This window comes from Nicotiana tomentosiformis, chromosome 3 (genome assembly GCF_000390325.3).
Source record: "Nicotiana tomentosiformis chromosome 3, ASM39032v3, whole genome shotgun sequence".
Classification (NCBI taxonomy): domain Eukaryota; kingdom Viridiplantae; phylum Streptophyta; class Magnoliopsida; order Solanales; family Solanaceae; genus Nicotiana; species Nicotiana tomentosiformis.
Genome location: NC_090814.1, coordinates 50,721,931 through 50,746,631, shown reverse-complemented (window position 1 = coordinate 50,746,631; position 24,701 = coordinate 50,721,931). Strand labels below are relative to the sequence as shown.

General features: G+C 40.6%; 1 protein-coding gene across 1 annotated transcript; it reads right to left on the bottom strand.

Moving 5' to 3' along the window:
* Positions 1 to 754: 754 nt before the first annotated feature.
* On the bottom strand, positions 755 to 1,819 carry LOC138907789 (uncharacterized). Its single transcript, XM_070198402.1, has 2 exons — positions 1,422 to 1,819; positions 755 to 938 (listed from the first exon to the last, which is right to left on the bottom strand). The coding sequence occupies exons 1-2, from the start codon at positions 1,817 to 1,819 to the stop codon at positions 755 to 757; spliced, it is 582 nt and encodes a 193-aa protein (XP_070054503.1).
* Between the last annotated feature and the right edge of the window lie 22,882 nt (positions 1,820 to 24,701).

Sequence of the window (24,701 nt, the reverse complement as noted above, 5' to 3'; positions counted from 1 at the left end):
CCTCAGTCATGATTCTTTCCCGGAGACAATCCACATCTAGCACACATAGTCGCCCTTGGTACCTTAGTGTACCATCAGCCATGCCAAGAGAAAAGGCCATGGTCTTATATTTATGAATCCTTTCCTTCAATTGTACCAACAATGGGTCGTTGTATTGCTTTTATTAGACTTCCACAACAAGCGATGATTCAGCCCTATTTTGAACAATCACTCCTCCTTCACTAGAATCCGCTAGGCGAACTCCCAAGCTAGACAACCGGTGAACCTCCTTGGCCAACGACCTTTGATATGCCTCCAAGTGAGCCAAACTGCCCATAGATTTCCGGCTAAGAGCATCCGCTACAACATTAGCCTTCCTAGGATGATACAGAATATCAATGTCATAATACTTTAGTAACTCAAGCCATCTTCTCTGCCTCAAATTTAATTCCTTATCCTTGAAAATGTATTGAAGGCTCTTATGGTCCATGAATATATCCACATGGACCCCATACAAATAATGAAGCCAAATATTCAATACAAATGCCACTGCCGCAAGCTCTAAGTCATGTGTTGGCTAGTTCTTTTCGTGATTATTGAGTTGCCTAGAAGAATAAGCTATCACCTTGCCATGTTGCATTAACACACACCCAAGTCTGATTCCTGAAGCATCACAATATACCACAAATCCATTTGTACCCTCTGGTAGGGTCAATACCGGTGTTGTAGTCAATCTTGATTTCAACTCCTGGAAGCTCCTTTCACAAGCATCTGATCATTGGAACTTAGCTGTCTTCTGCGTCAACTTAGTCAATGGAGAGGCAAGAGTGGAGAATCCCTCCACAAATTCCCTGTAATATCCGGATAAGCCCAAGAAACTATGAATTTTAGTTGGAGTTGTAGGTCCAGGCCAATTCTTCACAGCTGCAATCTTCAGAGGATCAAGCTTAATTCCTTCTCTAGAGACGACATGACACAAGAACGCAACAGATTCAAGCCAAAATTCACATTTCAAAAACTTCGGATACAACTGGTGCTGACGTTGAGTCTGTAGAGCTGCCCTGAGATGACCGGCGTGGTCCTCTCGACTTCGTGAATATACAAGGATATCGTCGATAAACACTATCAAAACAATTCGAGGAACAACTTGAAAACTCGGTTGATAAGATCCATGAAAGTTGTCGGGGCATTTGTTAGCCCAAAAGACATTACCAGAAATTCAAAGTGCCCATACCCGGATCTCAAATCAATTTTGGAGAAATACTTAGCACCCAGCAATTGATCGAACAAGTCATCTATTCTTGGTAGCGGGTACTTATTCTTGAAATTGACTTTGTTGAGCTGTCGATAATCATATTCTCAGCGACCCATCTTTCTTCCTTACCAAGAGAACCGGTGCACCCCAAGGCAAAACACTCGGCCGGATGAAACCCTTCTCTAACAAATCCTTTAATTGTTCCTTTAGCTCCCTCAACTCTGCTGGTGCCATTCTATAAGGTGGAATAGATATAGATTGCGTGCATGGCATCAGATCAATCCTAAAATTAATCTCCCTGTCTGGAGGGATCTCAGGGAGTTTATCAGGAAAGACCTCCGGAAATTCATTCACAACTGGTACAGACTCAAGTGAAGGTGCCTCAGCGTCGGTGTCCGTAACCTGAACCAAATGGTAAATACATCCCTTATTGATCAGCTTGGCAGCCTTAAAGTAATAAATAAGCCTACCCTTTGGCACTACATCATCCCCCTTCCACTCAACAACTGGCTCATTTGGAAATTCAAATCTAACGGTTCTAGTTCGGCAATTAAGCTTAGCAAAACATGAATAAAGCCAGTCCATCCCTATGATTACATAAAAATAAACCATCCCTAGTTCAATTATATTGGCCATGGTGTCCCGACCATGCACCATGACAACACAGTCACTATAAACCCGCGCGGCCACAATAGACTCACCAACCAGAGTAGATACAGAGAATGGCTCATGAAACGATTCCGGTTCTATCCCAAATTCTATAGCAACATAGGGAGTGACATAGGAGAAGGTGGAACCGGGATCAATAAGAGCATACATATCATGAGATTGGATAGTTAATATACCTGTGACGACATCTAGAGAAGCCTCTAAACTCTGGCGACCCTTCATATCATAGAAACGGTTGGGTCCTCCCGAACTCTGTGCACCACCCCTAGCTGCACCACGCCCTACGAGTGCTGGATTGCCTCAAGCCAGAGGAGGTGATACAAATGTAATAGCTGTAGAGATGGCTGGCTGTGCTGTACCCCTGCCCATGCTCTGGTGAGACGAACTATATTCCCTCTGAATATGACCCCTTATACCACACTCATAGCATACGGGTTGGTCTATGAAACAGGCCCCAAAGTGCATCTTCCCACACCTAGGGCATGGCAGCCTCCGCTGCTACTGAAATCTCCCACCAAACTGACCCTGCTGGTAGGATCCCCTATTCCCCTGTCTAGGCCTAAAATGGCTCCCCTACTACCTTACTAGGCCCTGATGGCTGTGCACTGACGACCTTGCCCGGAATGCTAACCTACCACCACCACTACCAGAAGAACCACCAAAGTTGCTCGCAGATCGGGCCTTGTTACTGCCCTCACGCTCTATTCTGATCTTCAATTTGTGGGTCTCTGTGTCTTGAGAAAATGCAACCATTTTACCATCTTACCATAGTTCATGTCCCTGTACAAACCAGCGCACTCTAGCCTCCATAGTGGGCAACATGTAGATTACATATTTGTATAGGCGCGCAAATATCATATGATACTCCCATACACTCATGCTACAATGATTCAGGCTCTCGAACTCAGTGGCACTGGGTACCTTAGTCTCGGCAGGCAAGAAATGATCAATGAAAGCATCGGCAAACTCACTCCACCTCATCGGAGGGCTCCCCTCCTCACGGGAGTCCTCCCATATCTCAAACCAAGAATAGGCCACCCCTTTCTGGTGATAGGAGTCCAACTCCACTCCCTCTGTCTCAGTAGCATGCATAACTCGGAGGGTCTTGTGCATCTCGTCAATAAATTCTTGGGGGTCCTCCTCAGGATCAGTACCTGTGAACACTTAAGGATCCAACTGGATAAATCTGTTCACCCTAGAACTGGAGGAATCCCCTAGCTGACTAGAAGAAGTGGGTGCAATATTTGATCTCTGGGCCTGGGAAGCCACTATCTCAGCCAGTATTTGTATGGCTCCCCTAAGATCCCCATCAGATACACTGGAATAAGAAACTGGGGCTGGAGGTGGAACTGGGATATCAGTCCAGGGTGGAATAGTTGCACCCTCAGTAGGTGTAGGGATATGTGCGGTCTAATCAACAGTAGTAGAATAAGGCAGTGTAGTAGTCGGGGGAATGCTCTTACCCCTCGGTCGCTCACCCGCATCATCAATTAAAGAATTAACTGCCACTCCTGGGGTGGCATTGTCTCCTTGGCCAGTTTTTATTTTCTTCCTAGGCGCCGTGTACTGAAAATTAGAGCAATGCACGAGTTAGAGGCGGAACATTCGTACAATCAACTCTATTGCACGATCTACAATATCAAAGAATGGCATTATTCCTAAATGTCCAAATAGCCTCCTAATTATAGATGTTGTCAACAACACACCGATAAGAAAGACTCTACTAGACACGGCTCCGAGACATCCTAGGACACTTTAAAACCTTAGGCTCTAATACTAAGCTTGTCATGCCTCGACCTTAGGGAGCGCGACCGGCGCTCCCCAGGGTTACCCCGGTCAAGGAAGCCTGCACAATGCCGTATACCCAACTCACCTATGATTAAATAGATGAATACATTTCATTAGCTAGACAGTAAGAGGTCATGTGAATAACACTAGTTCATTTCCATTAGTTACGTCGTTAACAAGTTCCCAAAGCTATACATTATACATTCGTAGTGAAAGTGGAACAAATGGTACATTTACAACAAGTTAAGTTCAACCTTCCCAAAACAAGATACAACCCACACTAAGTCTATGGAGCATCTAACAGTACCAAAAACGTGCTAAGATAGTGCCGGCAACAAGGCCCTGACTATACCTTAAAATGGTATGTACAAAGGATAAGAGATACATGACCCCAAAGTGCAGTGAGGCTCACCAAGTTAGTTGAGGAAAGGGTATGATGCTATTATGGATCAACATCACCTGCTATGGAACCACCTGCATTCATTATAGATGCAGCGCCCCCGACAAAAGGGTCATTAGTACATATGGAATAGTACTACTATGTAAAGCTAAACACCCTCTCAATAGAACGAGTAACAATAAACGGAGAAATAAACATGAAATCAATAAGAGACTCAAATAGTAACAAAGCATCATGTTATGGGAAAGGTAAATTTCAAGCAAGTCCGATATTTTAAATTGGAGACCTTTAGCACCAATATACCACAGTGTTTTAGCACAGAGTCTGATCTCTACCCGATTGACTAAGCCGTCTCACCCCAAGACATCCACTCACAATACCACTATGTGCGCGACATGGCATCTGATCCCCGCCCGAACGGCTAAGTCATCTCACCACAATGTCGTGTGGTTCGACATCACTTCTTTTTAGCAATAATCCCATCCTATTCAAGGGGAAACATCTCAACACATCAATATCATCCCATATAAGGGGAAACAAACCCATCACATTAACACGGGGATTTACCCCTAAATTACTCCTCCACCGACACGTCTAGTTTCGAGGTTAGGTTATTTTAACCTACCCTTCATCGGTGACTAAACGATACCCCCAAAGAATTTATTAATAAAAGGATTTATCACTTATTTCATATTCTTTTACATGTCGTTCATTTCATTGGCACCATTGTCCATAATGCAATATAATTCTTGGCACGTGGCCGCACATCATATTTCATGCTCTCTTCTTTTACTTTCAAATACCATTGTGGATACTTGACAACAAGGCCTTTCAAATCAAGACTTTAAATACATATTTGGGAAATTTTGGGTCTTAGGCACATGTGATTTATTACACAATTGACATGATAACTATCATTAGAAACACGTTTTTAACTCACAACACAATGCCACGCAACCCATACTTAAACCATATTCTCAAATGGTAACTCAACATAACAAGAATCTTTAGGGTACAGATTGAACGCATACTTACTTTGACACACAGCTTATTCGAATTAATCAATTTATAATAAGCATCCTGAGACTTACAAGGATATTGTGGGGTCAATTCTAAGGGAAGTGTTTAGCCAACATACCTCGCCTTGAGCTTTTAAACAACTATAATGTTCTGGAAATCTTAGCCAGTTCGATCTATTTAGAGATATAGCAAAATCGAACACAAATTAGGAAGGAGTTCATAGTTCCATCTCACTTGAGCATTTTATCAAACATTAGGTGTGCGTTAAGATTTCAAGGTCCTCCTACGGTAGATTCTTTCATCCCACCACCCAAATTTTACTCAAACTCAACAATCTTTCAACTACCCTTGATCGTACATGAATCTAAAATAAACAATTCCCACACCCAAGAATTTGCTTGGCTTATTGCCTATTTTTAGTTAAAATCACGAAATTGAGGGCTATGGAGTAGAACCTTACCTCTGGAATGAAGCCCTAGTGAATTCTTCTTGAAAATTCTTCAACTTTGAGCAAGAATTGATGAATGATGAGCTTAGGAACTCCTCCTCACTCTATGGCACTCCCTCTCTCTAGAAATGTAAGTTTTAACCTTCTAAAATGATCCCTAAGGCTATTTTATAAGAATGGGGTCGGGTTCAAAAATTAAAAAAATAAATCCCAATGCAAATTTATGGTCGCATATGCGACCGCGTAAAGCTTCTGCGGTCAACAAAATGGGTAGCATAATGGCCCTCCGGAACTGGCATTTTCTGCTTAGCTCTGCGACCGATTTGCAGTCTGCAGACTTATTCTGCAGTTGCATAATGCACCGCATAACATCCCTCCAGAAACTGTTATGTGGGATTTGTGATGGATTCCGCGGTCCACGAAATGATTATGCAGCCGCAAAATGGACCGCATATTGGTCCCAAAATTATCTCAGGTTTCCACTTCACTCCCCGGCAGATCTGCGGTCCACAGATCAGTTCTACGATCGCAGACTTGGCCACACAAAATGCCCTGTACTTCCAATATACGAAACCCCGAGTTTTTGGTAAGATTTTATGGGGCCTTACAATATACTTATTTTTTTGGGACCCACTATTGTCATTTTTGCTGTTAAGGTATTTTCTTAAATTGCAATTACATACTTAGTCATATTCATTCAATTACATAACATATCCCTATCTTTGTTATCATTTGTTGTCACATCATGTTTTCATTGATTGGGCTGCTTTGCATGAGATTTGTGAGACCGAGAGACTAGAGAGGTTAATGACCGAGAGAGGCTCAAGGCCTGATTGTGAGTGATATTGATGGGATGACAGGACGCCGCAACATGCTTTATTGATTCATGATGGGATCGGGCTGTATGCCACAGCATGCCATGATTGGCTTATATTAGCACTTGGATAGGATTCGCCCCTCCGGAGTCTGACATACCTATTTTGAGCGCATGTACCTACTGAGTAAGAGTGCCGAGTGCGAGTGCCTAGTGGTTGAGAGTGCTGAGTGATTGGGAGGTGCTGAGTGATTTAGAGTGTTGAGTGATTGCGGGGTGCTAAGTGTTTGAGCGTGCTGAGTGAGGTTGAACACTCTGATAGTATGAGCATATGAGTTTTATCACTATGATGCATTACATATGACATGCATACTTGGCATGTAGGCATAAAGATGCATTTCCTCATGCTAAACGGTATTGTGGCATTCATGAATTCACATGCACATTGACATATAGGCATAGAGATGTACTTTCCTCATGCTATCTAAGATTGGAATCACCTTATCTGTTGTTGAAAGTTTTTGGGAAAAATCATAGTTTTCTGATACACTGATATTTTGGAGATTTCGGTGAAAGATTTTGGTTTTACTGTTATACCTGAAAAGCATGCCTATTTTCCGTAATTGAGAAAGAGCTGAGCATCACATCTTTGAGTTATTACTTGTCCTGTTTTGATTATATTGTTACGAGTTGTTCTTGGCTATTGGTGTTGGATTCTGACCGTTGTCCAAGATCATCAATATTTTCAACCTAAGGTTAGATTTGTTAATTATTAAGTACATGGGGTCGGTTGTACTCATACTACACTTCTGCACCTTGCGTGCAGATGTTGGAGTTGATGTTGCTGCATGTGGCAGGAGTTGGCCTTGAAGATGTACCTGCATTCCGGTTACAACTGCCTCTTGTTCTTGGTAGCTTTCGATTTATAAATCGGTTCATGTACATTTCGAACAGATGAGGTATTTATTTCATACCAGCTTTGTAAACTCTAAGTCTTAGAAGCTCATGATTTGTACTACCGATCCTTGGGGAGTAGTATAAAATTCAGTTATTTCATTCTTGACTCTTATCACCATCATTATATTGTGGTTTATTGTTAATTGGCTTACCTAGCGGGTTGGGTTAGGTGCCATCATGACTAGTTGCATTTTGGGTAATGACCGTTTTCCAAGATCGTCGCTATTTTCAACCTAAGGTTAGGTTTGTTACTTATTAAGTACATGGGGTCGGTTGTACTCAAAATATACTTCTGTAACCTGCGTGCAGATGTTGGAGTTGATGTTGCTGCATGTGGTGGGAGCTGGCCTTGAAGATGTTCTTGCTTTGCGGTTATAGCTGCCTCTTGTTCTTGGTAGCTTTCGATTTATAAATTTATTCATGTATATTTCGAATCGATGATTTATTTATTTCATACCAGCTTTATAAACTCTATGTTACAACCCAAATTCGCATACCTTAGATCACGCCGTAAGTTAGTCGACGTAAATCCAAGAAGAGATTATCTTTGAGATGATAAGAAGTTAATCCTATTGGTCTTAAACAATACAAGGGTGTATAAGAGTGGTTAACAAGTATTAGAAGTTAAACGAATCAAGGATGTTGTAACCCGTATTTTCGGGTAACACTAGAGGTGATTAATTGTCCCAAGAGGTCATGTTTTAATGTATTTGAATCATATAATATCCGTATCATAAGTCTTGAAGTCAAGAGAGTTATGAAACAAAGTCGATAAAAGTTGTCGCAACTTACGTTTATAATTTTACTTAAACTTTAGGTCAAATGTTACTACATTGTTCTCCCAATATACTTGGAATTATGGGGTGATATACCTATCAAATTGAAGATCTATGAGTCTAGATTCCAACGCATTAAACCGTTCGTCGATACGATCTCGGAATAGAGAGATATTCGCATTTTCGTGAGAGTGCGCCAAGCAGCTCTCTATGGGACCCACATAGGCGGTTTAAGACATATGGATATATATAAGATACCTCAACCCCGTTTTAAGTCATTATTTTTCAGTATATTCAGACCTTAGAACCCTAAAAACACTCTCTCAAGGTTCTCTCATGATCCAAGACCCAAACAAAGGGCAAACAACACAAATCAAATGTCGGGAATCCCGTGGCGCTAGTAAGTTTCTTGTTCTTCTTGTTGTTGCTGATTTTTGTGTTGTTCCAGCTCGTGTGGGAGGTTGTTTTAAGTGTTTTATGTCCTGTAAATACACCTTCAAGTTTTTAATATCAACCCTAGGTGATTTCAAGTCTTCTAAAGTAATTCTAGTGCTGAAAAACCCGAATTAATTGCTAGTTTCGCTTCCTTGTTCTTGTGGCAGAATTGAAGGGATATTTCGTGGAAAATTAAGGTCAAATTGGAGTTGTTCTTTCTGTTTAAAGGTAAGGAACCTCTTACTCTATATATATTTAAGATTATCCAAGTTGCAGCTAAGTCGTTGAAGCTAGAACTTGTGAAATATATATCAAAAGGCTTGGTAGTAATGTTGTTGGTTGGTGGACTGTTTTGGAGGCTCAATATGATTATTAATGATGTTGTTTGGGCTGTTTGGTGATTGTATTGACTTGTGGGAAGTCATATAAATAGGGGAGGTGCTGTCCGTTTTATCGTAAAATAGGTTGTGGTCGATACAAAATAGTTACGACGCTTAAACGATAATGATAGTGCCATTTCTCTTATTGTAGACTAAGGAGTCGTGACATTTGCATAGCTTGAGGTTGGGCAGTATATACAAGGTATGTGAGGCTATCCCCTTCATTCTTTTGCATGACTCCGATTGTACATAATGTAATGAACGAGCTCCCAAAGATACTCTACTCTTAGAAGCTAGCAGTACTTACATTGCTGCCCTTCTTATGAAACGATTGATATTGATGTTACTTCTCTTATTCTTATATTATCAATGTTGTTGGTAGTTCCTGATTCTTATAAGATTCTTGATGAAGAGTTAATCCTAATAACGTGTACGAAGGATACCAACCTTATGTCACTCCAAAAGGTTCAAAATATGATTCCAATGAGTCCAGCATGCATCATATATATGTATCTATTTTACTCTACCGAGCCGCGCTATAGTCGGCCGGGTACGGCACCTATTGTGCAACCACTGATCAGTTGGGTTTTACCGAGCTCCACGTGGCCGGGTACGATTCTACCGAGCCCTATGATGGCCGGGTACGTTTTACCGAGCCTATTATGGCCGGGTACGATATGATGATGGTGATGCCCACAAAGGCATATGTTTTAAAAGTTTATGTATATATATGTATGTATCATGTATTTCATGTCAGTAGCCCTCAGAGGTACCCAGATGTCACAGGTTGTATATTCTCTATCCCTGTTTACATTACTGTTCTTACTTATGCTTTCTTGCCTCACATACTCAGTACTTTATTCGTACTGACGTCCTTTTTATTTGTGGACACTGCATGTCGTGCTGCAGGTCCTGATAGACAGGTAGACGTAGCTCCCCCACCACAGTAGGCTGTCCAGTTCAGCGGTTATTGGCGAGATCCCTTCTCCGGACTTGCCGTGGTCTTGGTATGCATTTTTGTTATAGACCTTATGGGTATGTCGGGGCCCTGTTCCGGCAATGTTGTAGCACTTATGTTCTTTTAGAGGCTCATAGACAGGTGTCGACTTATGTATGGTTTAGAATGCCTTTTCGGCTGATTTTTGTTGTATAGTCTTTCATGGCATCATGATAGCTCGTACCTTATATATAGTTTCTTGACAGTCTTGTCGTCCCATGTTATGTATGTTCATGACATTATCTTTCATTGTTGGATGTTCATGATCCATGTCTACTATTTATATTGATCTTGTCGGCCCTTAAAGATAATAAGGAAGGTTAGATAAAATGTATGTTGGTGCTCGGCAGGTATGGCCCGGGTGCTAGTCATGACCCTCCAGTTGGGTCATGACACTCTAAGTCTTAGAAGCTCATGATTTGTACTACCAGTCCTTGGAAGTAGTATAAAATTCAGTTATATCATTCTTGACTCTTATCACTATCATTATAATGTGGTTTGTTGTTAATTGGCTTACTTAGCGGATTGGGTTAGGTATCATCATGACTAGTTGGATTTTGGGTCATGAAAAGTTGGTATCAGAGCTCTAGGTTCATAGGTTCTATGAGTCATTAGCAAGTGTCTAGTAGAGTCTTGTGGATCGGTATGATGACGTCCATACCTATCTTCGAGAGGCTACAGGTCATTTAGGATAAACTTCCCATCTTTCTTTCTTTATCGTGTGGCATTGATTCATCTTGAAGTGTATCTCTTTGAATTCTTTCCACTCACTCATATGCGCATGCTAGCGCTCGGTATCAGCTATACATCGTCGGCTTGTGGATTCCATGGATGAGGTGCAGAATGTGTTTTTTGTGTTTTGGTGATGAGCCAGTCTAGAGGACTTGAGGCCCGATTTGGACCACAACTTAGGCTCGGTAGTTTTAGTTGTGTGAGCATGTGCTTTTGGACATCTATGTCCACTGATGTCCCTATGAGTGGGACTGGTGGCTCAGTGAGTGGTTGGATGGCTGTATGATTATTAGGATGTGACTACGGGATGTGTTCAGATGGTTTGAATGTGAAGGGAAGAGTTTGTTTGAGATGTGAAAAGGAATATTGGATGCTTAATTTCTATGGATGTGTCATACAGTCTTGAGTTATGGAGTTTTTTGAGAGATTCTTTCGTGTTATTTCACTTGTGGAACGAAGTAGATTTCCATGTCTTATTGATGAGTTCAGACTCAGGAAGATTAAGTGATTACGTAGTAGTTGTGGTTGTGAAAGGGTATAAAGAGATGACAGTTTGAGGCTAAGCAGGTGGGTTATCACCTGCGGGGTAATCTACGGATGTGTGATACTTATTATGTTGTGTGGAGGGTTTCTTTTCTACCAATGGGTTATAGGTGTTGCGTTTGAGTTTTTATTGGTTGAGAAAGTTGACCTGGCCGTCACGAGGATGAATGCGAGCTTAGTAGATGATTTGAGGTATTATATGGTTTGGGTTACATGAGCTTATGAATGATTTAGTAAAGTTTTAGTGTGTGATTATGGCAGTCATAGAGTATAGGTATTGTTAATTATCAAATGTTTTGTTCTATGGATTTGAGCCAAGTGGGGGAGTCTGCTATCGACTATTTGATTGCATGGTTATGTATTGTACTGGTTTTGGTTTGAGGCATATTTGTGAATCCGTTATGACTTACAGAGGTTGAGATCGAGGATGACTTGAGTAAGGGAATTTCTGGATATGATTTATATTACACTTTATTGGTATATGGGACTCATCGAATGATTGAGTTATTATTCGTGAAGGATGTAGTACGCATGGAGTAGAAATTTGCTCAGTTGAGTTAAGGCGGGGTTACTTCTTTAGGTGTTGTTGTGCTAATGGGGAACAAGTCATTCGGCCCGTTTGGGTGGTGCAATTGAGATTTGAGTAGAGGGAATGACTCTCCAGAAGGTCTAACGGATTCAAGATTTATATGTTGCAATTGAGAATTTTTAGGATTTGTATATGGCTAGAATCTGAGATTTACATTGGATGGTGTCAAGACTCGTGATATTTCTCTATCATTATGGATTCTACATTTTAGTATCAGGAAGGTGAAGGAAATGACTTTAGATTCACATAAGGCCTCTTCATAGTGGGTATCTCTGGTGTTGTATTTTGAGTGTTTAAATAAGAATACAACGGTTTATTAGCCTTAGGGCCATGTGGTTTTATGCTAGAATCTCTCATGGTGAGCGTTGAGTTAAGGGCCATAGTGTTTTAGCAAAGAGAAGTGTTAACTTGAAGGCAATTCAGAAGAAACTCAGAGGAAATAGACAGCTTGGTAGCAGGTTGGATTAGTATGGTAAGGGCACGCTTGATTCTTTTGGTTCTTATGATGTGATGTGGCTTTATAGGTGTTTGTGGTAATACTCTTGGGTTTGGTGACATGCGTGACTTGGTTGAGTTAGAGGAATTCAATTTTGATGGCTTGGTTATGTGCAAATGGGTTCCGAAGTGTCCTCGGTGATTTCTGCCACAACTTGAGATGGGTATTATCTACATGTATGAGGGGTATGTGGCGTGTTGTGATTTTATCCTAGATGGGATCAAGCGAAAGGTTTCTAACTGATCATGTATGTATTCTGCTGGTGACTCAGAGTTTATTATGAGATTCTCATATTTTTCATATGATGGCATGATAGATGCGGTGTGTTGTGTGGGATTGAGATTTGCATATGCAAGGTCACAGTTCAGTATTGAAGGGAAGGTCATGAATTCTTAGACAACATGGACGTTTTCAGATGACTAGATGAATTCTATTACTACTTGGTATTTCTTGAGAAGGGTGCGTATTTCAGAAGGCGCATTGTGTGTCGACTTGCGAAGGCTTCATTGGTATTGTGGTACTCGCCCGGTTGATCAACTGTTGATGTTCATATTTTTGCTATGTGGCATTAAAGAATTATAGAGGTATTTCTCGTGGGAATGATTGCGTATGAGAGACGTGTTAGTCATTCGAGTGGTGGAGTTGGGATCGACTATGGTGATTCATGTGTTCTATGGATTTGGAGACTGGGAGTTCTTAGAAGCAGATTGTTTCAAAGTTGCGGACTGTGAAGATGTGGCCAAAGTTGGCTAGATGATAGTACGTGCTATGCTTAGGTCATTGTGGACGCTTGGAGGGTCATTTATCCATATAGGGATGACCATAATTGATTTGTGGGCCCATTAGTAGACCAAATAAGGATGTATATTCTACATCGGGTCAGATTTGTTGACTCAACATCATTATTGCTAAAAGGTGTGTCATTCAGTCAGAGTTAAGCCTGTTTGTGTTCAGATATGTTCTATATATTACTCTCCTATGCTACAAGGGGTGGTAATCATTGGTTATATGCACACATGGTGTGGTTATGTTTGGGCTTTATAGCGGAATACGAGCGAGATGTTGATTTGGGTGTGGAATGGTTGATTGTACCTTGGTTATGGTCTTTCCGGGTTGTGGTATAATGTGTTATTTACTTCTCCATGGTTATGGTCATGCACTTCATGTACTTGCTATCGAATTGTGTGTGGTTGATGATTTTGAGCATTGTGGCTTGAGGTATTTCATAGGACCGGTGTTGGATGTGGTCACGCATTGCAATGGAGTTATGTTGGGATATGATCCTTTGTGTCAAATTCATGTGTCTTGGTTCTACTATGTATGATGGGTTCATATAATTGCGGTTGTGGTGGTACTTGTTGAGCTTGGGGACGGTTCTCTCATTTGAGTCATTTTTCATTTTTTGGTGCATTTGAATTGTTGCGTATTGGTGCACAAATTGCATGGTTTATGGATTAAGGTTTTATTGGTGTGGCACGTCAGTAGAGTGGCTGTATTGATGAGATGAGATCGTTGGACCTAGAATGGACATATTTGATTATAGTATGTATGGAGGAATAATATCAGAAGTCAACGTAGGATTTGGATTTGGTTCTTGGTGGACGAGAGAGGGCTTCATGACTTGTTGATCTGATGAGTGGTTATGAGTTTCTATATGTTTCTTTCATCGTCGGTAGTTTACGAAGGTTTTGAATGAGGTTTTACTTGATACGAGGATTATTACCGGTGTTGGGTTTGTTTTGAGCAGCTACTATGATCGAGAATTACTGCTACGAGTATGCGAGTTGTGTGGTATATCATGTGATTACATCTTGGTTTCTGGTTATGGCTTGATACAACTTGTTCACATTTATACAGTGTGTAGATGCAAGATTCGAGTCTTGTAAGAAATTCCGGATATTGGAAGTTGGGTTCTAAGGCTTATGAGCAAAGGTTGAATTAAGGATCTTCAGTTATGTTGTGTTGTCAGACTTATATGGGTTGGGGTGACACGGGATAACCGTCGGGTATGTGCATGGTAAGGTTACACGGCGATTTGATGGCTTTGGAATGACTCTTGGCATGTTTGAGGACGAACGCATGCTTAAGTGGGGGAGAATGTAACGACCGGATCGGTCGTTTTGAGCTTTAGCGTTCCAATTTGTGGTTTGACACTTTGAGTAACTTCATATTATGTAATATGACGTGCGTGTATGGTTGCTTTCAGTTTTCGAGCGGTTCGGGATTGATTTGGGAGAATGATTCTCGTTTAGAAGCTTTAAGTTGGAAGAGTTGGCCAAGGTTTGACTTTTGGGTAAATAGACTCAGAAACGGTTTTTAATTATTCCAATAGGGTTGCATGATGATTTTGGATAAGTTTGGGTTGTATGGTGATTGTTTTCGGTTTCGACGTCGATTTGAGCATAAAGGTTACCATATTGAGAAAACGACCTTTGATTCTTGCTTCAACTAAAAAATTATATACATATCGTAATTTTGGAACCATAGCAACTGAAATCATCAAATTTCGATATCGTATGCGGAATTTATGGTCATTTTACTAAGAATTGGGTTGCCAGATTTTTCAGATTGTTCATTTGGTCATATTTTGAGTTGGGAAGCTCGGATTTGGGCGATTGTAACCACATAGGTTGGGGTAAGTATTCTATACTCGGTTTTGATTATATTTTATCAATCCATCTTCGTTTTTTGCATTTGATTGATGATTTCAAAGTGAAATTTGGGGGCTTTTATATAAATTTTCATAAAGTGAATGTTTTGAGTTTTGAACATTGATTCAGAGTCGCATTTGAGTGAAACTAGTATGCTTGAGTGGTAATTGAATGGGTTGTTAGATTTTGTCAGTTTCATCAGATTCCGAGGTGCGTGCCCGGGTTTGACTTTTTGATTGACTTTGAGATTTTGATTAAAGATTCGACCTTTATCGATTGAGTTTGTTTCCTTTGGCATTATTTGATGTTCTTAAGTTGCTTTTGGCAAGTTTTAAGCCATTCGAAGGTCGGTACGCACGAGATGTCATTTCTAGAGTATTGTTTGGCTTCCTCGGTGTTGGATTCGGCTTGTTCGAGGTAAGTAACACTTCTAAACTTGGTGCTGAGGTTATGAATCACTGAATATACGTGTTATGTGTTGGGGTTGAGGTGACGCACATGCTAGGTGACGGGGGTGTGGGCATGTGAGCGTGCACCGTGTGAATTATGACTCGATTGATTCTTTGGTACTGTGTAGTTATCTATCTTGTTTCTATCCATAAAATTCCTATGTGTTAGAGTAATTCAGTTGTGATCTATGTTAGAAATCATGTTTAGGCCATATACTTATTCTGTTGGACCCACTGAGGTTATTTCTATTGTTGAGTTATTTGCTTAAATTGCTATTACATACTCAATCATATTCATTCATTTGCATATCATATCTCAGTCTCTGTTATCATTTGTTGTCACATCATGTTATCATTGTTTTGGCTGACTGGCATGAGATTTGTGAGCTCGAGAGACTGGAGAGGTTGATGACTGAGTGAGGCCCATGGCCTGATTGTGAGTGATATTTATGGAATCGTGTTGCACACCACAACAGGCTTTGTTGATTCATGATGGATCGGGCTGCTCGCCGTAGCATGCCATGATTGGCTTATATTAGTGCTTGGGTAGGATCCGCCCCTCCGGAGTCTGACATGCCAGCAGTGAGTGCAGGTACCTACTTAGTGCGAGTGCCAAGTGTTGAGTGATTGGGAGGTGCCGAGTGATTAAGCGTCTAGAGTGATTGGGAGGTGCTGAGTGATTGAGCGTGCTGAGTGAGGTTGAATACTGATAAAGTATGAGCACATGAGTTTTATCATTGTGATGCATACTTGGCATGTAGGCATAAAGATGCATTTTCTCATGTTAAACGGTAATGTGGCATTCATGACTTCACATGCACATTGACATGTGGGTATAGAGATGTACTTTCCTGACGCTATCTGAGAATGGAATACCTTATTTGTTGTTGAAAGTTTATGGGAAAAATCAGAGTTTTCTAATGCTCTCATATTTGGTGATTTCGGTGAAAGATTTGGGTTTTACTATTACACCCGAAAAACATGCCTATTTTCTGTAACTGCGAACGAGCTGAGCATCATATCTTTGAGTTATTACTTGTCCTGTTTTTATTATATTGTTACAAGTTGTTCTTGGCTATTGGCGTTGGACTCTGACTATTTTCCAAGCTCGTCACTACTTGCGACCTAAGGTTAGGTTTGTTACTTATTCAGTACATATGGTCAGTTTTACTCATATTACACTTATACACCTTGCGTGCAGATGTTGGAGCTGGTGTTGTTGCATGTGGCGGGAGCTGGCCTTGAAGATGTACCTGCGTTCCGGTTACAACTGAATCTTGTTCTTGGTAGCTTTAGATTTATAAATCTGTTCATGTATATTTCAAATAGATGATGTATTTATTTCATACCAGCTTTATAAACTCTAAGTGTTAGAAGCTCATGATTTGTACTACCAGTCCTTGGGGAGTTGTATAAAATTCAGTTATTTCATTCTTAACTCTTATCATTATCATTATATTATTGTTTATTGTTAATTGGCTTACCTAGCGTGTTGCGTTAGGTACCATCACGACTAGTAAGATTTTGGGCCATGAGAGATATACTTAAAAGAGCACTGAGTTCCAACAGCTTGCTCATACACAACTGCCAATTTAAAGAGTCTTAAGGACATACTTGAAACTGACGGGGAAGGATTATCATCAACCTAGAGAGAATTTGATTATCGTGTTAGCTTTAAATTATATATATGAAATCGCTAGAAAATAAAAAGATGACTCGGGAAGGAGATGCTGAATTACATCAAGTGTTGAAAACCTTTGAGGATAGAAGGAGTTGAACATTTTCTCTTGCGATGGAGTAATTGCAAATATTTATTATTTATATATAAGGATTCAAAGCCGACACCAAAAACCAAGGTCATAGAAAATTTTCATATGGAAAATATGAAAGACACCGTAGAAATGCAAAAAGGTTTTCATTTTGCAATGTAGCTTAGACTGAGAAAGACATTGACACAGGTAATAGTTGAGTCACCTTGTGACCTTTCCGAAAAAAGATTTGACAGAAATTACTGATACATACAGTGCCTCCCATTATATTATTCTTCCACGCTCCTGACGCTGTAACATGCCATGGTCCATTTGGTTAGTACACTTTCCTCTTACACTACAATTATGTAAGAAGAAATTAGAATGATGCATTACCATTCTATACATTCAATAGCTTAGTACTTCTTATATATGTAAACATAACTTATTTTTTTAAATATATAACGTCCTGACCAGTCATTTTGAGTTCAATTTGATAGTTTGAGGTCATGAGCAGTTTCATATGGTATATTATGACTTATGTGTGTTATCGGTTTTGGTTATCAAGTGGTTTAAGATTGATTTAGAAGAATGATTCTTAACTATGAAGCTTTAAGTTGGAAGAGTTGATCAAGTTTGACTTTTATGTATTTGACCTCGGATCATAGTTTTTACGGTTCTGTTAGATCCGAATGGTGATTTTGGACTTAGGAGTATGCCCTGATTTGCAGTTGGATGTTTCAAGAAGGTTTTGGCTCTAATTGGCGAAAGTTGGCAATTTGAAGGTTTGGAAAGTTCATAGGTTTGACTGTAAGTTGACTTCGATATTATCATATTTAGATTGTTGTTCTGGGAGTTGAAGTACGTTTGTTATGTCATTTGAAACTTGTGTGTAAAATTTGAGGTGATTCCGAGTTGTTTAGACGTGTTCGACATAAGTTTGGAATTTGGATTTGAAATAGTTCATTAAACTTGAATTGGGATGCTATTTGTTGTTTTATACTATTTGATGAGATTTGAGATCTCGAGTATGTCCGTATTATATTTTGGTACTTGTTGGTATGTTTGGATGGGGTCCCGAGGGGTTTGGGTGTGTTTCAGATTGATTTCGGATCATTTCTCTCATGTTTGTATTGCTGGTTTTTGCTGGTGTAAGCTGTGAATCGTGTTCTTGGGGACATCATCGCGTTTGAATAAGGAATTGGACTGGAGGATATTTGTTCTTCACGTTCGTGGTGGGGGACCGCGTTCGCAATTTTTGTTTGTTTAGGTAGGAACTTTCCCTATTCGCGTTCACGAAGAGGAGGCGCGTTCGCATTGGGGAGCTGGGAGCTGCTGGAGTTGCCTTCGCATTCGCATTCATGATGTCGAGGCTGCGTTCGCGAAGGGTTGTTATCATTGTGCATCGCATTTGCGAGGTAAGTTGTCACGACCCCAAATTACCTCCTTAGAATGCCATGATGGCAACTAGTCTCTAAGACTAGGTAAACCTAACATACTTTGAGAATTAGTAGATATAACAACTTAAATATCAAATTAAACTGTTAAACTATCATAGTAAAGCCCAAACGGTACAACTATCAAATAACTCCCAAAATCTGTAGAAATAAGTCATAAGCTCTACAGAGGATGCACTAATAATTTCTAAATACAATTCTGTTTGAAATGAAGATAAACAATAGTAAAGCAACAAAAGACGGTGACTCTGAGGCCTGCCTGCGAGCGTCGAGCAGGTATACCTTGAAGTCTACGGGATAACTGATAAATTACTAGCATCCGACACAAGCAGATGTACTTGGATCTACATAAAAATGTGCAATTACATAACATGAGTACACCACAACGGTACCAAATAATTATCAAGCCTAACCTCGGTAGAGTAATGACGGGGCCATGTCAAGACATTTACTAGACAAAAGAAACCTGAACAGAATACTATATAATATAATGACGGAAAGCAAGGAAATAGATGACAATAAAATAGTACAATGATATAAGACTAATAATGAAAATTAAAGCAATAAAGGACAACAAAGAGTACACATATAATAGGAACAACAAGTGATAAAATACCGTGAAAGTACAAGTAGAAAAAAGTGAAGGAAAGACAACAACCATTTAAATCAACAAGGTTTTTCACGTAGAATGTGCAACAAGAATCACAACCAAGGTAACACACCTCATATTCACACTTCATAAGTCATAATCACAATTTTCCTTATATCACAGCGTGAGACTTGCATTTATTTTTAAAACATTTTTCTTGAAATAGCTACACGCGTTTTAGCCCTTTATCTCACTGTGTGGCTTTAAGTAATTCCCTTACTAGCAACACGCGTATAAATCCCACCTTATCTCACCGCATACATTTCAATATTGTCACGACCCAAAACTCAACACACCATGATGGCGCCATCACAATACTAGGCAAGCGGACAACCATAAATAACTACACATTTTTAATTGAAAACAAAATGAAACAAGTTTAACAGTAATACTATCATAATTAGTCGATAAGTAATACTACGACTTAAATACAACATTCCCAAATTCGGGTGTCATTGAGTACATGAGCATCTAAGTGACAATACAGTCTAACTGCTAAAATAACAGCCTAGAAAGATAGAACAATGCTAATAAACTGAAAGGAAGGAGAGTCGAGGTCTGCGGACCCCAAGACAACTACCTCAATAGTCTCCGAATAGATGAAGCTCCAAATCTAGCAACCACCGTGCCCGAAAGTACCTTGATTTGCATACGAAATACAGAGTATAGTATGAGTACAACCGATCCAATTTACTCAATAAGTAGCAGGACTAACCTTAGGCTTAAAGCAGTGACGAGCTCAGATAGGTACAGTCCAAATCCAGATTATAACAGTACATTTATGACAGGAAAAATGACAATAATATCTTAGAGAAAACTCATAATCAGTTCGTGCATAGTATAGAAATGTACACATGCTTTCAAATTTAGCAGTTTAAGCTCAACACAGATAAAATATGCCAAGTAAGGCTGATATGAGGAATGTTACATCTCTATATCTACATGTCAAATGTGTATGTGAGATGTAATGCATAACAATGATAACCTCACGTACTCACACTCTCAAAGTACTCAACCTGACTATCTCATCTCTCACTCATCACATTCAGTCGCTCAGCCCTGTACAGTACATGTGCTCACTACTGGAATGTCAGACTCCGGAGGGGCCTGCCTAAGAGATAATAAAACATGTTGCAGCGTGGAACCCGATCCCATCATGAATCAATAATACATGATGCGGCGTGCATCCCGAACCCATCATGAATCAATAAAACTTATTCCGGCGTGCAACCCAATCCCATCAGTATCTCTCACAATTAGGCCCTCAGCCTCACTCATTCATGAATCTCTCTAGTCTCTCGGGCTCACAATACTCATGAAAATCAGCCCAAACCAATGATACATGATGTACCAGTAAATGATAATAGAGACTGAAATATGACATGCAGATGATGAATCCGACAACAAAATGACCACTGTATCACTCACAATCAGGCCCTCGGCCTCACTCATTCATGAATCTCTCTAGTCTCTCGGGCTCACAATACTCATAAAAATCAGCCCAAACCAATGATACATGATGTAACAGTAAATGATAACAGAGACTGAAATATGACATGCAGATGATGAACCCGACAACAAAATGACCTATGTGGGTCCAAACGGTACCAGTATATAGTCTAAACATGACTTCTAACATGATTCACAACTCAATTTCTCTAACACATGAAGAATACATAAATACTAACAAGATTAGATAACTACGTTGCACGCCCACACGCCTGTCACCTAGCATGTGGGTCACCTCAACACCAACCACATAACACGTAATTCGGAGATTCATGCCCTCACTATGAAGTTTAGAAGTGTTACCTACCTCAAACTGCGCAAATCTCTACTCCAACAAGCCCTTGCCTCGCGAATTGGCCTCCGAACGACTCGAATCTAGCCACCAACCACTTAGTACAATCAACACAAGCTATCAGAATCAATTCCATATGATAAAACTAGGTTCTTTAACAAAAGTCAAAAAGTCAACCCAAAAGTCAACCCTGGGCCCACTTCTCGGAATCTAATAACATTTACCAAATCCGAACACCCATTCAATAACGAGTCCAACCATACCCAAATTACCCAATTCCGATATCTAATCGTCACTCATATCCCCAAATCTTACTCTTAAATCCCTAGTCCAAAATTCCCCATGTTCTACCTTAAAAACATATAATCTAGGAGGAAAATTCAATGGGTATTCAATATTAATAGATAAAAACGACCAAAGGTTGCTTACCCTTTGAAATCTAGTGGAACCCCTCTCAAACATCGCCTCCCACCGAGCTTGCAAAGTCCAAAAAATGAGAAAATATCTCAAACCCTCGACCTTATGAATCTTCGCACCTACGGTTCACTTAGCTGCTTCTGCGGCTCAACAAGTGCGGCCAAAACTCCGCTTCTGCGGTTTCCAAGAAAGCCCCTTCCTTCGCTTCTACGGACCAAGCTCCACTTTTGCGGAGTCGCACCTGCGACCTGGGATCCGCTTCTACGAAAACTCCTACCCCTTAGCCCAACAAAAAACCGCACATGCGATGCCACACATGCTTCTGTGACCGCGCACCTGTGACTAAATCCTTCACAGGTGCAATCACACCAGACCTGAAACTCTTCCGCAATCTTCTAAGTCCAAATTCCAACCCGTTAACCATCCAAAATCCACCCGAGGCCCCCCGAACCATAACAAACATACCAACAAGTCCTAAAATGAATTGATGCAGATGCGGACAATTGGTCGCAGAAGCACACATACGTGTATGCAGAGGCAACGATTTGGAGCGCAGGTGCGAAGGTTTTCGCAGCAACGGAATTTTTCTACCGCATGTGCGAGGTTAACTGGGTCTAGCTATTTTCACAGAAGCGAAGACTTTTACCGCAGAAGTGGGGGTCGCAGATGCGAGAGTGTGACCGCATATGCGGAATTTCTGGGTAGAAACTATAAAATCGAGAATTTTGGTTCTTTTATCATATTTTGAGATTTGGGGCTCGGGGTGAAGCAATTTTGAGACAAATTTCATCACAAGGATTGGGGTAAGTGTTTTATACTCGGTTTTAATTATATTTCATGATTCTATCTTTATTTTGGGTGATTGGATTATGAATTCTAAAGAGAAATTGGGGGTTTTAGCCTAAAGTTTCATAGAGTGATGTTTTGAGTTTTCAACATCGATTCAGAGTCGGATTTGGGTGAAACTAGTATGCTTGGACTCGTAATTGAATAGGTTATCGAATTTCATAAGTTTTGTTGAGTTCTGAGCATCATACGAACTTATTCGAGGCCTCAAATCACATCAAACAAAATCAAAAAGAAGAATCGCACCCCAATTCAAGCCTAATGAAACTAATAAATTTCCAACTTCCAAAACTAATGCAAAAAATATACCAAACCAATTCCGGTTGACCTCAAAATATTACACACAAGTCATAAGTGACACAACGGAACTTTTACAACTTTCGGAACAAAAATTCGAGCCCAGTAACCACAAAGTCAACTCTCGGCCAAACTTTAACTTTTCTAAATTTTGCCAATTCAAGCCAAAATCATCTATGGACCTCCAAATCAACATCCAGACACACTCCAAAGTCCAAAATCACTATAAAGAGCTATCAGAACCATCAAAACTCCATTCTGGAGTCATTTACACATAAGTCAACATCCGGTCAACTCTTTTAACTTAGGCTTCCAACCTTGGGACTAAGTGTCCCAACTCATTCCGACACATCCCCGGAACTAAATCAACCAACCCCTCAAGTCACATTACAATAAATGGGCAGAGAATAAGCAGTAAATAGGGGAACGGGGCTATAATACTCATAACGACCTGTCGGGTCGTTACATTCTTCCCCTCTTAAACAAATGTTCATCCACGAACAGGTCTAGAATCATACATGGAGTCCCAAATATGCGTGGATATCTTCTCCGTATCTTCCGCTCAGCCTCACAAGTAGCCTTCTCGACTGGCTGACCTCTCCACTGCATTTTCACTGAAGCTATATTCTATGACCTCAACTTTCAAACCTACCGATCAAAAATAGCCATCGGCTCCACATCTTAAGTCAAATCCCCATCTAACCGAACTGTGCTGAAGTCCAAAACATGAGGGCTCAACTTGCCCTTTAATCCTCTCAAGCACCTCAAAAGGGCCAATATACCGAGGGCTCAACTTGCCCTTCTTCCCAAACCTCATAACAGCCCTCATGGGAAAAACTCTAAGAAATTCCTTCTCCTTCACCATGTAGGCAACATCACAAACCTTCCGATCAACGTAACTCTTTTATCTAGATTGTGTCGTGTGAAGCCGATCATTAATCATCTTTACCTTTTCCAAAGCATCCTGAACCAGGTTAGTACCCAATAGCCTAGCCTCACCCAGCTCAAACCAACCAATCGAAGACCGAAATCGCCTCCCATACAAGGCCTCAAACGGAGCCATATGAATACTCGATTGGTAGCTGTTGTTGTAGGAAAACTCTAAAAGTTGTAGAAATTAATCCCAAGAACCCCCAAAATACATGACACAAACGCGTATCATGTCCTCTAATATCTGAATAGTGCGCTCCGACTATCCATTCGTCTGGGGGTGGAATGTTGTACTTAACTCAACCTATATGCCTAACTCTCGTTGCACTGCTTTCCAAAACTACGATGTGAAATGTGTGACCCGATCTGAGATAATGGACATCGGCACACCGTGAAGACAAAAAATCTCACGGATATAGATCTCAACCAACCTCTCCGAAGAATAGGTAGTCCCAACTGGAATAAAATACGCGGACTTAGCCAACCGGTCCATAATCACCCAAATTGCATCAAACTTCTTCAAGGTACATGGGAGCCCAACTATGAAGTCCATGGTGATACGCTCTCATTTCAACTCAGGACTCTCAAGCCTTGGAAGCAAACCACCCGGCCTCTGATGTTCGTACTTCACCTGATAACAATTTAAGTACCGAGCTACAAACTTCACTATTTCTTTCTTCATCCTCTTCCACCAATAGTGTTTCCTCAAGTCGTGATACGTGTTCGTGGCACCCGGATGAATGGAATACCACAAACTATGGGCCTCCTTAAAAATCAATGCACGTAGCCCATCTAAATTGGGCTGCGTCCGCAACACCCCATCATCCCCAATGGAAACCACATTGGCGCCATCATAATGAACCGTGTCCTTAAGGACAAGCAAATGAGGGTCGTCATATTGATGCTCTCTGATGCGATCATATAAAGAAGACCAAGAAACCACGCAAGCTAGAACCCGACTAGGCTCCAAAACATCTAAACTCATGAACTGATTGGCCAAGGCCTGAATATCTGATGCAAGAGATTTCTCGCGAACAGGAATAATTGCAAGGCTGCCCATACTCACCGCCTTCTTACTCAAGGCATCGGCCACCACATTGGCCTTCCCGGGATTATACAGAATGGTAATATCATAGCCTTTTAGCAGCTCCAACCATCTTCGTTGCCTCAAATTTAGA

Excerpts from the sequence above, each read along its gene's own strand:
- LOC138907789 (XM_070198402.1), bottom strand. The coding sequence starts at position 1,819 with ATGGACTGGCTTTATTCATGTTTTGCTAAGCTTAATTGCCGAACTAGA. Across the intron at positions 939-1,421 it reads AAGGAACAATTAAAGGATTT|AGAAGGAATTAAGCTTGATC; the intron begins GTTAGAGAAGGG and ends TGTCGTCTCTAG.